The sequence below is a fragment of the Spinacia oleracea genome, chromosome 6, assembly GCF_020520425.1.
Source record: "Spinacia oleracea cultivar Varoflay chromosome 6, BTI_SOV_V1, whole genome shotgun sequence".
NCBI lineage: Eukaryota > Viridiplantae > Streptophyta > Magnoliopsida > Caryophyllales > Amaranthaceae > Spinacia > Spinacia oleracea.
The window spans coordinates 149,387,265-149,404,856 of NC_079492.1; the positions used below are offsets into that span (position 1 = coordinate 149,387,265).

General features: G+C 31.2%; 1 protein-coding gene across 1 annotated transcript; it reads left to right on the plus strand.

Annotated features, from left to right (window-relative positions):
* Positions 1-6,696: 6,696 nt before the first annotated feature.
* Positions 6,697-13,105, plus strand: LOC110779930 (probable transcription factor KAN2). Its single transcript, XM_056831320.1, has 6 exons — positions 6,697-7,778; positions 7,902-7,978; positions 8,831-8,876; positions 9,000-9,162; positions 10,178-10,250; positions 12,353-13,105. Exons 1-6 carry the CDS (start codon positions 7,073-7,075, stop codon positions 12,476-12,478), a joined length of 1,191 nt encoding a protein of 396 aa, XP_056687298.1. The 5' UTR covers positions 6,697-7,072; the 3' UTR covers positions 12,479-13,105.
* The last annotated feature ends 4,487 nt before the right edge of the window (positions 13,106-17,592 follow it).

A 17,592-nucleotide genomic window follows, 5' to 3' on the forward strand; every position in this document is an offset into this window, starting at 1 on the left:
TAGTGGGTGAAGAATTAGAAAAAACTGCTCCTAAAAATCATAGTTAAAGGGGATCGAACCTATAACTTTAAGTATATTAGTATGTGATCAACCGAAGGACAATTGTCAAAGTCCGGAATTAGATTCAAAACTTCTATAGGGAATATAAATAAAATTTCATAAATGTAGCATTTAACTACCGTTATTTAGTGAGGAACAAAATTAATAAATAAGTAATATTTGTTTTGTTTTTTTCTTGAGATCTTAAAGTCTTCAAACACTTGCCACTTATATTAGTGTATCTATCCAACATATTTTTATGTAAGAATTGACCTAGGAATTTACATTACATGGAGTTTTCCATTTTATTAGCTGACTCCATTATAATACAGTATTCTTTATACGAAGTGTATAATAATAGTATAATAAAAAAATCAATTAAAATATAACTAGCAGTAGTAGTATAAGTTGAAAATTAATTGTTAGGTGTCCCACAAGGAAGTATTAAGACAATACGGACTAATTATTTACATTCCATACACATAGCATGTCGGTCCATGAATAACCCATTTAAAGAGGAAAATTCTTGGAATGCTTTCAAATCATTCAATTTATAATTACTACAACGAGAACTTTTTTTAACTTATTAGTGGTTTTTTTTTTTGTTTCCCTATTACTAATTTACATAATTGTATCTTTGAATTGGTTATCATACATTATTGTATGGTATTTCGCTAAACTTGTTAAGAATTATCTTCTACCTCGTATCAGGTATGACCTACGCTACAGACTTAACACGTAACACGTAAGGATTGTAATACTCAAGAAGGAATAATTTGATTCCATCATTTTCTAAACATTAATAACAATGTTGATCAATTACCAATACGGAATTGTCACTTACCATAACTATAACACACACCTTAACTTGAAGAATTAAAATATATTGAATTATTATATTCTCGATATAAGACACACTAACACGTCACGAAAGTATACGTGCGTGACGGGTTTTCTTAATCATGTTTCGAGTTTGTATGTAAATAATCGATTATACGGTAAAGATTCTCATGTATATAACCGATATATATGATGATACACGTAATCAGTTGTACAACGAAAAATCTCGTGTATATAGAATAATGTATAAAGTTAACCACGTATGTAATCGATTAAGAAAATAGTGTGTATGAACAATAAGAGGGGGTCCAAGTAATTAATGGATGAAAAGATATGGCCCGACCAAGGTTCCCTCAAATTGTATATAGTAGCCGGTTGTTGCATGTCCATAATCAAGAATATATCATTTTCAACTCTGATTTGTTGCTTTCATGTAATTTGCATACTCTATAGTAAAAACAATTACCAATGACGTACTCAACAATCGATTATTAAATTGATTTGTTCAATAATTTCTAACTTCAAACTTTTTACCGTGTTATATTATTACATAATAGCTCGAAACTTGAATCGAACTCTTTTTTTTTTTTTTTCTTTTTTTTTTGGTGTTAGCACCCGGTTCACCCTTAGGGTTAATCCGGATTCGGGGCAAGTTCTGTTTCAGTCCCCTCCCAATTGTTGTTGCGGGGGATCGAACACGGGTCCTCCCTACCAAATTCAGCCTCAATCACCACTGAACCAACAGACAATTGATTTTCGAACTCTTATTCGGAGTGGTAGTAGTATGAGCCAATTCAAACTAACCAGATTAAACTCGAGACTAGATCGGTATGTTATCAACCCTACTAAATTTGAAGTCGATATGCACACATTTTTATTTTATTTTAACCTTGAACTAAATGTATCTTACCTAATTTCCCTTAAATTAGTTAATGCTTAGCCTTAGAATCTACAATTTTGCATGGTTAGTTTTGACTAATTCCCAAATTTTACAAAAGGACTTGCTTTATTCAATCACTACCTAGTTTGCTAGCAACTACAAAGTACTGGATAGCTCAGTTGGTTAGAGCTTTCATTCCGGTTCCAGGTGATCCTGGGATCGATTCTCATCCCCGCCCTTGTGGCTCATTTGCACCAAAAAACACAAAGTACTTTTATTTATTAATTTTTAATACTGCGTACATGCAACAGTTTGACTTTATATTATACGTTATAATTAACACGCGTGGCGATTCGACGGACTACTTATTATATGGCCCATTTGTATAGCTCAAGAATACTACTCGATCGTATGAGATGAGTTAGCTAAAACACCACCAAATAAAGTAGACACCTCTCAAAATGGGCCCTCTTATGTAAATGAGGCCATGGCACTGTCTACTGCCCAAAACAAAACTCTCTTCAATTTATAAAATATTTATTAAAAAAAAAAAAAAAAAATTGAAAGAAAAAGGGTATAATTAAATTTTTAAAAAAAGTTAGGATATGGTACAAAAATTACCATTTATGCGACTATTAACATTGAAAATAACATGGCACAGAAAAAAGACTACTTTTGCTCTTGCCATCTTGCCAACTTTATATAATTCTCCGTATGTCTTTCATAAAAATAAAATATGCTTTTGATTTTGATTTTGATTTTGAACCCTCTTTTTATTAAAATTTTGCCTTTTCTTCTTTTGACTAAAGATATATGGAGAGTGAATTAAGTGTTTTTGAATTGTGTTGTCTATCACATTGTTAGAATATGATCGTTTGATGTTGATCAGATATGGGAAAATTATTGTCCTAAATATATACTTGTATTTTTTATTTTTATGTGAATGACACAAACATAAACAAATTACAAGTTAGCAAAGAAGATTCATTCACCAATAGGCCAAGACCTTGTTAATTAATACGAAGTACTCCGTATTGTTTATAGTATCATATTAGGATGGTTCGTTTAATAGAATCATGTTAGGATTTTTTTGCTTAATAGAATCATGTTAGGATTGTTCGTTTAATAGAATCATGTTAGGATTGTTCGTTTAATTAATAGAATCATGTTAGGATTGTTCGCTTAATGGAATCATATTAGGATTATTATTGATTTAGTATGCAGTACTCAGCTTTGCTGATTACGTGCTTTGTTTGTGTATGTTGATCATGACTATGCCTTATTGATCATGTTATTGTATTCTCGTATGTACTGATAGACATATCTTTTCTTGATTGATTAAAGTGTGTGTGATTTGTTACGATGATGAAATAATTGTAAAGTCTTGAATCAGTTTGTTGACAAAGCAGGCATGGAATAATGTAATTTGCCCCCCTATAATTAATGGGTCCCAGATTTGTCAACAACAATGTTAATTATTGTTCACAAATTAAATTAAATTAAATTAAAGCATAAAATATTTTGTAAATAGGAGTTGTATTTGAGCCTTTGATTTGGGATATCTATAGAATGGACTTGTCGTCTCTTTAGAATCTTGTTTCATTTTTCCAACCTTATTTTAATTTTCACACTTTCAATTGTCTGCTTATCTAGCTTCGATGTCATTTTGGACATTAACCATCCCTTATTTATACGAACTACTACTTATGATTAGTGACTACTACTAATTAAACAAAATCTATTTGAGATTATATTCAATAATGGATTTTGCAAATCACAATCATTTTTGTAAGAAAAGGGTTGTATTGTATAGCTATGCATTCACTAAATTTGTTTCGTAAAAACGGTTACACTTTACATTTTTTATTGTTAGATACTTGAGTTGAGAGTAGTTGTCCTATACTGACGTTAAAATAAAATAAAATAAAGAGGAATAACCAACATACGAAGTATGAATCTAGGGTCTACTATTCCGCATACTACCAATTGATTTTATAATGGAATAATGTTATTGTAGACTTATATAAAGTTCCAGTCTGCCAGACGAGTCTGGGTTGGGCTTGTGTTTAGCCCATTGGAATTTACCATGGTATCAGAAGATGTTGTGATTCTAAAAGGCTGAAACATTATCAGTCTCAAGAAAGAGAGAGTTCTTTATGAAGATTCCAAGATAGGATAATATGAAGATTTGTTTAGGACAAATAGTCCAACAACAAAAAAAAAGCTACTCTGTAACACATATGTGATTTAGAACTGCTCGTCCTACACGCCTAAAAAATAGGAACGTTTAACATATATGTCTATTGAGCTTCTTCACCTGTTAGGCTATTATCGGTTATTGGTTGATTAGAATGAGATCTGTAGGACTTAAATGTGATTAGACTCTCGAATGATATAGGATTGTATATTTGTGTAAAGTAATCACAAACTATATTTAACATGGCACATCTCCATGAAACGTGTCCATATAATGTGGTGGTTTACTACTGGTTTTATTGTAATAAAACTAAAAATCACTATAACATTTAAAAACAAGATTCCCATTGATGGATTAATATGAATTGCAACGTGTTGATGAGTATAACCGTACTTATATAGATAGGAGATCGCAATTTGATTTCAAGAGATGATAAATTGTAAAAAGGACAATTAAGTTAGTAGTTACTCGATGCAGCATTAAGATATACACAAACTATAATTTCTAATTAAGAATGATATGCCTATAATCACGTCTTATCACATCAAATTAAGTTTCCATATCTATCACTATTCATTAGAGCATATTTCCATCTTTGCTACGAATTCAGTTGAAGTGTTGCTTTTACAAGGTCATTGGTACTTGTTTTTACTCCAATATTTATTTATTTTATTAAAATCCAATAATCCTTTCACCAAAAGAATATTTAATATTCTCCCGTCCAACGTTTAATAGGCTACATTTGTATTTTGTGATAGATTGAGACAACCGATAAGTCATACGACTTGTACAAAGATAAAATAGATATGTAATAACAAATTCAGAGAAAAAACACAATCGGTATAACAAAAATAATTACGGAGTATTAGTTTACCTCTTAAAGCACAACTCAAACTTTACTGCTTTTAGCTTGACGCGAACAATGATTTTTGACATAGTCACATCTTTCCAACTTCCAAGTATAGCACTTCGCAATATGTAGACCAATTATCCCGATCAACGCGTTGATGACTAAGCTCGTAAAAATATATATCACTTTCCCAATTATTGAAACCCTAACAATATTTTTATCCATTGATGAAAATCGGGAAGCTGAAACCCCATAAAAATTTGGAACAACGAAAGAACAAAAACCTAAAGGAAAACAAGAAAGATGGCCGAAATAGTATGATTTTCCAAGCAAAATTTCAGTAAAGATTAATACTTATAATATTTACCTTTTTGGTAAATATTTCAGTAAAGATTAATTCTCTATTTGTTTCATATTGTTAGTTTGCAATACTTTTATAATTAATGGTCATATGTTTATTAATGAAAAATATTGAGTAATGGTAAAGTGTATACTTTGAGAGTTCTAAAAAGTAAACAAAAATGAAATATATAATAGAACACCGGTAAATCTGCTCCTATCAAATTGTTTGTCTCTCACTTATTTAACTATCGGCCTGTGTCTTACAAGATTAAGAAGGTGAAATGACATTTGATCGGACGATTAAGTAAGTATCTACCGTTCTTTTACACATGAAAGAACACGAAAATACCAAATTCCACAGACTAATCAGGATCAAAAAAAAGTCCAAACAATTATAGAGAACAATAAAAGGAAAGGTTTTGTAGTTTTCTTTAAAAAAAATGTAACGTATACTTAGTAGCATACACCTGATGTTGTTTTAATTGTTTCACTCTGACATACTATGTATCCAATATATGTATGTTATTATGTAAAATTTCATAATACCATGGTTTGAAATTTGTGTTGGTAAAAAAAAATGTGTCTTACCTGATTTGAAAAGTCAAAGCAAATCATGTTACATTCATAAACTCTTACCTCCTTTCCTTGCTACTTTTTGTTGTTGCAGTAACCAATTCGATAAAATATTATGGAATGAATAACCCGTAAGGTCAACCAAACATATTTCAAGTTTACAAAAATTCACAACTAGATCAAGGAGTATATAAGAGACTAAGAGTGTGTATATGTAGGCCTTGTTCTTCATTTTATTTGAACTAAAATGAACTTGACTAAACTGAGCTGATCGAAATAAAATGAATTGAATTAAGCTGATCGAATTGAATTGAATTGAATTGAACTAAACTGAACTGAACTTACTGACTAAATTGGATTGAACTGAACTAAACTAAACGAACTGAATTGAACTAAACTGGCTAAATTGAACTAAATTGGCTAAATTGAATTGAACTAAACTGAACTAAACTAAACGGACTGAATTGAACTAAACTGAACTAAGCTAAACGGACTGAATTGAACTAAACTGAACTAAGCTAAACAGACTGAATTGAACTAAACTGAACTAAACTTACTGAATTGAATTGACCTAAACTGATTGAATTGAACTAAACTGACTGAATTGAGTTGAACTAAACTGAACTGACCCGAGGAGGCAAGGAGTATGTAAGAGACTAAGAGTGTGTATGTGCATTGAGTGGGTTAGCTAGCAAAGGGCAAAGAGCAAAGGGTTAGTAAGACTTAATTTAGAATGTTGAGGGACAAAGGCACACGTCTTCTTCCTCACAAAGACAACCACAACAACAACAAAGAACAAGAAGAAAGAATGATAAAAGTGGGGAGTTGATAGTAAATTTGGACAAAAGTCTCTTTTATTTTAACTTTTTTCCTTTTTATTATCTTTTAAATATTATTTTTTAATTCTTTTTCTTTTCTTTTCTTTCCTCCTCCTTCCCCTTAGTCCTTTACCCCCACGTCCAAATAAAGCGACTTCTCTCATTTCTCCTTTCTCTTTCCCCCCCTTCTCTCTCTTCGTTAAGTTTCTCTCATCCTCCTCCATCTTTCTCAACTGTCATTTTCTCACATATACTTCACACAAAAGAAACTACCCCTTCTCTTATACCCCTCCCTTGTCCTCTCTATCTCCTTCGATCTTCAATCGATTCTTCTTCTTCTTCAACTATCAGAATTAGTCAATTTTGCTTCAATTTTAATTCGAAGAAGAACACATACTGAGTTCGCTACTGCATACTCATACATACTATTCGAACTTCTTAGATATTATTATTATTAGTTGAAGGGAGGGAGAGTGATTAGTGATTACTGATATAATTAAAAATTTTATTAGTTAGTTTAATTATAGTTAAAAATGGAGTTATTCCCAGCTCAACCAGATTTATCACTCCAAATCAGCCCTCCAAATGTTCCAAAACCCACTTCAACAATTTCAGCTTCATCAGATAATATGGATTTAGCCTTCTGGAAACGCGCTTCCGATAATTCCCTCAACACTCTCTCTAAACCCACCTCCGCCTTCGACCTCTCTTTATCCCACCCCGTGCCGCCTTCCTCCGCCGTCACAGGGACAAACCCCGCCTTCCTCCACCACTACCACCACCACCACAACAACCACCACCAACAACAGCAACAACAGCAACAACAACAACAACAACAACAGCTATATCAGCAACTACTACAACAACACCATATTAACTCCACCACTTGTAGCAGTGGTGGTGGATTGGGCTCAGAGTTGGGCTTTTCAAGGCCCATTAGAGGGATCCCAGTTTATCAAAACCCTCCACCTTCTTTCCCTTTTGCTCCACCGGGTTTACCACCACCGTTGGATTCCTCCACCGGGTCACCCGCATCAAATCACCATCATCATCATCATATTCCATACCAGTCGACACCGTCGTCTCATCATCATCACCACCACCATCAAGGGCTGATGAGATCGAGGTTTTTATCCAGGTTTCCGGCGAAACGTAGCATGCGGGCCCCACGGATGCGGTGGACTTCAACTCTTCACGCTCGTTTTGTTCATGCTGTTGAACTCCTAGGCGGCCATGAAAGTATAAATTCCATCTTCATCTTCTTCATCATCTTCATTACCTTCATCTTCATCTTCTTCTACATTCTATTTATTTTTTTGGATAATTTTTTTTTTTAATTTTCTTTTTTATGGAAATTAATAGGGGCGACACCGAAGTCAGTCCTTGAGCTCATGGATGTTAAAGATCTTACCTTGGCTCATGTCAAGTCTCACTTACAGGTAATCTTAATTTTCTTTTTATTTTTATTATAATTATTCTTAGTCTTACTAATTTATAAACCTAAAATCTAAATTTAATCAATTATTAAAAAAATTAGTTAAAAACAACACAGTTTATCTTGAAATAAATAAATTGTTTAATCATGTTTCAGCCTTTCAGGTCATTCCCAATTTTAGTTCATCATCAAATCTCATCACTTTTTTTTTAAAAAATAAATAAATTAGGGATTCAATTTCTTCAAATTGTAACTTATATTTAAAAGTTTTTTTTTTATTTGTCAAATTAGATCTGGGAAAAAAGGGGGGGGGGGGGGTTGGGTAAAAAAAGAAGTGAAGTAAGACTGATACACTATTATCAATTTATCATAGGAGTACATACATAAAAACAAAGCTTGGAATTATAATTAAATTTTTGTATTTTGGTTAAAAAAAATGGAAAAATTCTTGGGAAAATGCAAGTATGAGTGATATATTCTCTCTCTTCCTAGAGATGGGTGAAGAAAATAAATGGAATAATAGAGAAGAAAGTACAGGAACACCATCATTTCTCAATGATATCATGTTTCTTTCTAATCTTACTCTTCCATAAAAATAAAAATAAAATTAACCCTTCCCCTTGGTTTTCCCCCTAGTTTTTTTTTAACCATGGTTAAATTAATCCCCTACACTCTTATCCATACATCTAATCCCTGCACCCTCAACCAACCCCCCTTCTCCTTCCTGTACAGTACTTGCCTACGTATTCATGTCCCTCTTTTAATTCCCCATTTCCAAAACATTTAATTACAAATAATTTAGCTAATTAATTCACATTTTCTTTTTTCCTTTTTTATTATTTTTGGGTTTGTGTAGATGTATAGAACGGTGAAGACAACGGATAGAGCCGCTGCTTCTTCAGGTTTGACAACTTTTTTTTAATTTAATTTTATTAAAAAAAATAGTTGCATATGTTGTTTATAATGTGTATGAGTATGAATTTGATTTGGTGATTGGTTGTTTTGATTAAATGGAATGGTTGCAGGGCAAGGGGATGTGTATGAAAATGGTTCGTCGGGCGATACTTCGGACGACATGTTTGGGAATGTGCAAAGCACAAGAAGTTCAGAGCGACCGACTCTTCCATCACCAAATATGAACCAAGAAAAAGATTATAATTCTCATGGACTTTGGAGCAATTCTTCAAGGTTAATTCATTTTACTTTTCTTTGTTTTTTTTTTTTTTTTTTTTGTAAATGAGTGGCACTTAACTTATTAAGCATTTTCATATTGTAGGTTTAGTAAAAGGTATTGCATTTTACTAATCACAAATCATTCTCATAAGTCCTTTTAATTTAGATGTTCAAAAAGACTTATCAATGAGGGCATATGTAATGAATTAGGTGTTTGAAAAATATACAAATGTTTAATCAAACTAAAGATTAATACTTTAATACAAATTTACATAATTGTGAGTTGGGTAGTTGATCAATAGTTGTGCAAGTGTGTGTGAATATGTGCATGATAAGTAAAGAAGATTGAAATTCATACTACTTAAAACATACTAATGAGATTGTGATTGATTCTACGGATTCTTAAGCCGGAGTTGTGATGGATCATATGGAATTTTTAACACTTCAACCGAAAAGATGATTTCAGGTTGTCCACCTGAGTTTTCTTTCCTTATTAAAACAAAAAAATTGCAATCTTTGCCTTGGATTTACAAAAGAAAAACGCTTTCTATATAAATAGTTGTAAAGCCTTTAAAAGGTGGAAGAAAAATGATTTGAATGAGAATTTGTTCATGCAAGAGTTTGCATGAGTAACAAAGGAATATAAACTTGAAAAATAACAAGAATTGTGGAAGATATATATATCTCTTTCTTTGTGATTTTGTGGGCTCAAAAATAGGTCATTTTTTTTCTTGTTAAGTTATTTTGAACTCTATCATGGAGCCCGCGATGAGCAAATAAAGAAAGAACAACTCTTAATATAGGAACAAAAAGACCTTCAAATATTCCTTCATGGACCCTTTTTTATATATTTAATCTCATCCATCAATAATTATACTCTTTTAATCATGGACTAAATAACTAATTTCTGACTATAAAAAAAAAAAAAATTATGTCATTTTTTTGGTTTTATTTGATCTCTCAGTTTCGACATTCTACTGATAGAAATTATTTCCTTTTTATTTCTATTTGCAAACTCGAAATTTTGTAGTAGGGAAGCTTGGTTGCATAGTAAGCCAAAGGATTCTGGAGGAAACACCATGCAATGTCAATCTTCTATTGAGGTACATACTCTTAACTTTTACTTAAACTTTTATTTGTATATAGTACATTTTCTAATTTATAATTTGTCACACCAAATATAAATTACGCAAAAAGATAAATGGTGAATTTATAAAGTTAACTGGTTTTATGATCAAATATTTTGATTGTACAGTTTGACTTTCATCTGACCCTGCGCTGCGCTAAATAGCGAGAGTCTTGTGCACTGTTTGATAACTTTTGTAATACTTGTATGTAACTATGTAAATACACAAACCAAAAACAGTGAATTTGAAAGTTAGTATTCCGTACTCACTATGAAACATGAGAAACTATAGTAAAAATATTATTCCTGTGGGGAATATTGAGGGAATGTGCATGAAAAGAAAAGGAAGTTAAGCCATTAAAAGAAAGCTAAAGTTAAAGGAGGAAAAAAAAAGAGGGATTATTTTGTTACATTTTTTTTCATTTGTCCTTCCACCCCCTATATAATTTTTCCCTTTTTTCTACTGTAATTTTAATTATCTCATAAAAGTCACTGCTGCAAAGTTGAAAAAAAGAGAGAGAGAATTTTAGAAAAAGGACAAAGGCCTTTCAAAAGCTGTACAAGAGAGTGTCCTATGTCATTTGCCCTTCATTGGGGACATTTTTGTCATTTTACTTCCCAAGGAAACATGGCTTCTCGTGACCAAGAAAAAGCTCTGTTAAAAAGCCCCAAATTAAAAGAGCATCAATGATAAAGATGAACTAAAGCTAAATAAAAAAAATAAAAATTTTGACAAAGTTTTTATAAGTCAAAGGGGGTAGATTTATCGGAGTACTCCGTAATAAGTGTATTTACTTTCTTGATAAGGTTGACTTTTACCTCAAGTCCGAATACTTCTGTATCGTATTTCTGTAAATTACTGCGGGTAAAACCGAGTGAAATTGTTACGTTAATATACGACCCTTAATATGATGGTGGTGGTGGTGAAACATTAAAGAATGGTGTGGGAAAATTGTATGGCATAATGTAAAGTTGTCTAGCAACTAACGAGGAAGATTTTGATAAGGAGAATAATACTATTTTTAAGGAAAAAATAACAACTTTGAAGTTAAGCTTTTTAGCTAAGGTGCACATGAGACACTAAAACTCAGCAGGCTTTCTACATGTAAAAACTAAAAACATCCCTTTTTATTTTATTTTCTTTTTTATTTTCTAATTTTAAGTTTAATTAAAAGTCCTTTTTGTGACACCATTATATTCTTTTATTCTCTGAGTCCAATGTCCTTGGATTCTCATCCCCAAGCTTAGCTAAGCTAAGTCTCCAACCACATTTTATATGGTACTCATCATCATCGACTTCCTAAATCTTCTTTCTGTAAATTCCTTCTTTTTCTTCTTTTTATGTCAATTTTTATAGTATAACCTTTTTTTCCCTTTCTTAAGCTTGTTCAACAAGATATTCACATGATAAGATCTTGACTTGGAAGAGTTGCATTTTCGGAATTTACCTTTTTGTTTTATTATTTTCGAAAATTATATTTTTTTTCTTGGAGGTTTCAAGTCCTAATGTTGTAACTTGTGAAAGGTCCATAGCACGCCCTAACAGAATCAGGGGCGGAACCGAAATTATACATAAGTGGGGAAAACTTAACACACAAAACAAAAATAAAATTGAAAAAAAAAAACAAGTTCTTTCTTGGTAAAATTACCACTTGAGTTGTATTACACATGTAACTTATAATGCATAGTTATTATTTAAACATATCATGTAGGTCATGCTTTTATTGAAGAGTGTAAGATATGTGTGTATGATTTATTCTTGGAATTGAACTCAACCTCGTTTTGATTGTGGGAAATCCAAATTATATGGAGTGGTTTGATTTATTCATGTAACTTTTTTTAAGATTCTTGTTATGTTTGCCTTTGCTAACTCTATGAAGAGTATGTACCAACTATGATATTGTGACTATAAGTCTATAAAGATGATTCTCTTTAGTTACAAAACTATTACCAAATTTAGTTGTCACGTTACAAATATTTTTACTATCATATAATACATTTTTACCACACGTATAAATTACTAGTTTTAGCTTCTTATACAGAGTCCTTACGATACTTAAAAACGTATTTTGAATGCAGAAGGAGCTCGACCCGAAATGCTTAAGCTACGAGAGTTCATCAATCATATCAGGAGATCATCATCATCAAACAAGTCCAACAACAACAAAGCCAAATCTTGAGTTTACCTTAGGAAGGGCACTTTAACTTAAAAAAAAAAATTAGGTCTTCAAATATTTTTGGGAAAAAAAACATAATGATGATGATGATATGGTAATGATGATGAGTAAGAAGAAAGAAGAAGATGATGATGATGATGAAATGATTAAAAATCTAAGCTTGAGAATCAGGTACCCTCTGCCCTCTGGTTGAATTTTCAGAACCAGAAAAAGAAAAAGAAAAAGACAAAAGGAGACAAAAAAGACAGAAAGCAACAAAAGGAGCAAAGGATTTTCAAAAGGGTATAATAGTACTACTCATATGTATTTTGGGAGCATATGCTATGATCCATCCAAATCTAAAATTAATATTTTATTCCCCTACGTAAATATCCATAATCATAATCCTAATTGATTTTGTATGTTTTTGTTTTTTTTAAGTGAGATTTAGAGAGAGAAAGCAAGGTTAATTAGTTTATTAGTTTTTTTTTTTTTTGTTATGAATGAGTTACAAGAGTTTAATTAACTAGTAGTCGTGCTCGTAATTGCTATTGTATTACTTAATTTTCTTTAAAATATGAAGTGATCCTTGATAATTGTAACGGGTCTCTTTAACATTTTAAAGACGATGAGGGAAAGAAAATGAGAAATATTTATTTTGACAAATTAAAGAGAAGTTGTTGAGTTTTTATGTTTTATTATTTTAAAGTTTTTAGGGCTTTATTGTTCATTCCTTAGCTATGTGAGTAATGTGAGTGAGTATGTATGTCACATGCTCTACACTTTCCCAACAAAGGGAAAGTATGATTTATGAATGAAAATTTGAAAAGTGAATATGACAAAGGTGCTAAACATAAAGAACATAATTTATATTTTAGTACATCAAAAGTAAAAGTGATAGATTTTTATTCTCTTTAATTACTCAATCAACTTTGTGATGAATGCTTTCCATAATGGTTATACACTTATACTAGTCTTGGTTGTGCATGTTATGATTGTCTTTAAAGTACGTAGAGATAAATTAGAGTTCTATAGCGATTACTATAATTAATTAAAAGTGCTATCTAATTTTAGCAAATTGAAAACTTTAAGCAATTTGTATTTTGTTCAATACATTATTACACTCTCATTATTTCTTAGGGTGGTCGTACCAACTTGATTCGTTCTACATTCGATCTCGTCGTTGCTTAAGTCTGATATATTCTTATCCGCCAGACCAAGTACCATCGTCAATTAAACAAAAAACGAAGTTGTTAATTTAAGAAAACTAGTCTTATTCCGTACGTATCAAATCTTTTGGCCGGACCCTATTGAGAAAACGTACTCAAAAGATCGAATGAAAATACATTAATTGTTCAAAAAGGATTTAGATATTAAGTTTTATTGTAATTACCTTTCAGTAATTTAATTTAGGCAAATTTGCAAAAATTGACTTTTTATAACTCAAATTTTGCGAGAAAGGACCTTATATAATTTTTTTGTGAAATCACACCTTAATGTAAATTTTTTTGCGATAAAGGACCTAAGGAAAATTTCCGGCATTGACTGAGCTTTTCTGGCCATTGACTTGCACGTGAGCAGCATGTGTGGCTTAAGTTGGCTAAAGACACTGATTTTCCCGAGTTTTGAATTTTCAAACTTGATTTTTTTTTTTTCAACTTTGGGTTTTTAAAGCTTAGAATTTTGGAGGAAATTGGGTGTGGTTAGCAAAATAAAGCCATACATGCTTCTCACGTGCAAGTCAATGGCTGAAAAATCTGAGTGAATGCCGGAAACTTACTTTTGGTTGTCCTTCGCAAAAAAAATTAAATTAAGGTGTTATTTCACAAAAAAAATAATCTATAAGGTTCTTACTCGCAAAATTTGAATTATAAAAGATATTTTTTAGCAAATTTGCCTTTAATTTAACACAAAGTCTTGTAGGCTACATTAGCAGCATGGCGAGGCTATCTAATTAAGGGTACTGCAATTGGGTTTGACTTTTGAAACCATAATTATCAATTAGGAGGTTTTGCAGCATTGTCTCTGTCTGTGTACTGTTTGTTTACTAACTTCAAAAAGTTTCCCATTCCTTCAACTAAAACGAGTGTATAAGCTTTGACTTCAACACTTGTTATGTTTCGTTCAATTCAACTTAATTTATCTGAACTTATATTATCTGAATTTATCTGAATTTAACTAAAATTATTTAAACTTATTTGAATTTAACTGAATTTATCTGAAATTAACTGAACTTATCTGAATTAACTAAACTGAACTTCACTTATTTGAACTTATTTTATCTGAAATAAACTTGTTTTGACTGAAATGAACTTATATGTGCTTTAAAATATCTGAACAAAACTTATTTTTTCTGAACATACTATATATATGAACTTATCTGAAGTTAACTTAACTTATTTTATCTGAAATAAGTCAAAATAAGTCGAATGGAATAGAGCTTAACTCAAGATTGGGGAACTCCTATCCTGTCAAATATGTACGAGTAGAAGAGATACAATCTTTTACAGTAGGTAATCGGTGTAGTATTAGTGTACATGGCTTCTGATTTTATCCAACTACATAAGCTAGTTGACCATCCACACAAATGTCAAACACAAGATTCGGTTATTAACTTATTATACATTGGTTTATTTAGGAGAAGTATTTACTAAAGGTCAATCTTTAAAGAATTGGAGTACAAAAATTCCTTTTCAAAGAATAACATAAATATGGTAAACTTTGTGAAACGAACTAAAGGTTCTTTTGTGGTAGAGCTACAAAGTAATTAAAGAGTTGCACCCCACCCTCAACTAACCAAAACTTTTTTTTTTAATTTTATTTTTTTGGTTAAAGATGAGTTAAAAGTTACAGATTAGGAAATATATTGGTTATTATATCATATTAGCTCAGACCAGAAAAGATAAGAAAAAACAAAAAATATTCACATAAAACATTCAGACAAAATCATAACAGATCAGGTGAAGAGAACAAAGTCTAAATTGCACCCTCTCGCATTTCTTCTTTATATACCAATTGTTTGTTGGTTTAGTGGTGATTGAGGCTTAACTTGGTAGGGAGGCCCCCGTGTACGATCCCTGCAACAACAATTGGGAGGGGACTGGAACCTATCTATTCAGAACTCGTCCCGAATCGTGATTAGCCATAAGGGTGAACCAGACGGTACACACAAAAAAAAAACATTTCTCCCTTACACGGGGAAAATAAAATAACAATAAAAAAAACACCATTGATGATTAAAATACTTTCGGGTGCATCAAAGTGTATCTAATAATTTTAACATGAATTGTACTTGTTTTTACATGAATGATACTTCATTTTTTCCCTATTTTATCGTTTTATTGACTGATATGTGTTTGCAACACATATCAGATAGCCGTCTCGCCAACTTCACACCAGAGTGTACCTAATAATTTTCATAGGATACCGGATCTATCTAAAAAGAAGAAGAATAGTATTTGTAATTAAAGTTTGAAAAACCAAGTGTGTCTTGGCCTAATGGAAAGGATTCCACCTTCCAACCAAAAGGTTGGGGGTTCAATCCCCACTAGGGGCACTTTGAGGGAGGGTTTCCCCTTATCATTCCCCCCACTCTCAAAGTGTCTAGCCTGCTAACTCGGGCGGGTTGACCCGTGCGGGGTTCCGACCCGGTAGGGCTATTCATCTTACCTTGCAAAAAAAAAAAAAAAAAAATAAATAATAAATAAAAAAAAAAAGTTTGAAAAGAGTAGAAAAGAAAATTGCAGGTGTATTGATCGAGTATGAATTGTAAGTTAGCTCAAATTGCAATTAGTACGTTACGGGGACAGAGAGCTTCTTCTTTTCTTTACTTTCCCCGAAATCAGCTCTATCAGACCATTGTTGCGCCTTATTAAGAAATACGGAGTACTCTTTATTTTTATATACTCTTTTCTGATTTCTCATCCTTTTAACCTTTTGTACCCTTTACTTTTTTTTGGTGAGATACATTCATTACAATTATATTCCTTTACTTTTTTTGGTGAGATACATTCATTACAATTATATTATTATTATTATTATTATTATTATTATTATTATTATTATTATTCAAATGCCAACAAATTCAAAAAATTTACAAATAGTTAGTGGGAAGACGAGATACAAGAAATTATTATTATTATTATTATTATTATTATTATTATTATTATTATTGCTATTACTATTATTATTTATTTATTTATTTTTATAACTTTTAGACTATCCAAATTGTGTCTAGGCTTGACCATACGTAAGAAAGTACGTTATCATGCAAGATATTGATAGATTTGTATCGATATATATTTTCTAAGAACCCATTTTTTAATATAATTTTTGCTTATGATAATTCGAAAGGTTCAGAGTCAAAGAATGTATTAGAGAGCGTAAAGTCAACATGGTGCAATATTTAAAAAACGGGTCAATTATTATTATTATAACCCCGGTATGAGAAACACATACAATTTCTTTAATCCCTACAATATTTTAATCTTTATGGTGACAAATAGAATAATCGTTTCATACTAACTCCGTTTCATAAAGATCTTTACGGTTACTATTTGCACAAATATTAGGATAAAAGTAGAAAAGTTTGTTGAATATATTAAAATATGGATAAAGTAAGAGAAAATAAGTGGAAAAATATTGATGTTGTGGGATAAGAAAGGCGAAGTAGTAAATTTTCATGTCCAACAATAGATTAAAGCAAAGTGTAAAGAACATTGTGAAATGGACTAAAACGAAAAGTGTAAAGATCATTTTAAAACGATGGTAATAATTCATACTGTGTTTCTTTTCAATTATGGATACAACAAGGTTAGGGTTGTTTGCTCAACAAGTGCGTTATTCATCTATATAGACACGTAAATGTAGTTTTCTTCATCAATAAAAAGAAATTTTAAGAGTCATCCTTAATTGAAATGCTTAAATTACCCCCAATCTTCAATAGTAAATGAACACCTATAGCAATTGCAATTAAATTGTAGATTAAAAAAATGTTGGAATTATTGTAAAGAACACGAATTTTGAATAGATTATGAACACGAATTTTGAATAGAATATGACAACATTTATAAATGTAAGTAGGGTGCGATTTCTGCCCAAAATTCTCTTGTTTTCTGGTCAAACGTTCCTTTCTTCGAGTACGAAAATAGTGAAAATTGTCTT

Excerpts from the sequence above, each read along its gene's own strand:
- LOC110779930 (XM_056831320.1), top strand. The coding sequence starts at position 7,073 with ATGGAGTTATTCCCAGCTCAACCAGATTTATCACTCCAAATCAGCCCT. Across the intron at positions 7,779-7,901 it reads ACTCCTAGGCGGCCATGAAA|GGGCGACACCGAAGTCAGTC; the intron begins GTATAAATTCCA and ends GGAAATTAATAG. Across the intron at positions 9,163-10,177 it reads CTTTGGAGCAATTCTTCAAG|TAGGGAAGCTTGGTTGCATA; the intron begins GTTAATTCATTT and ends GAAATTTTGTAG.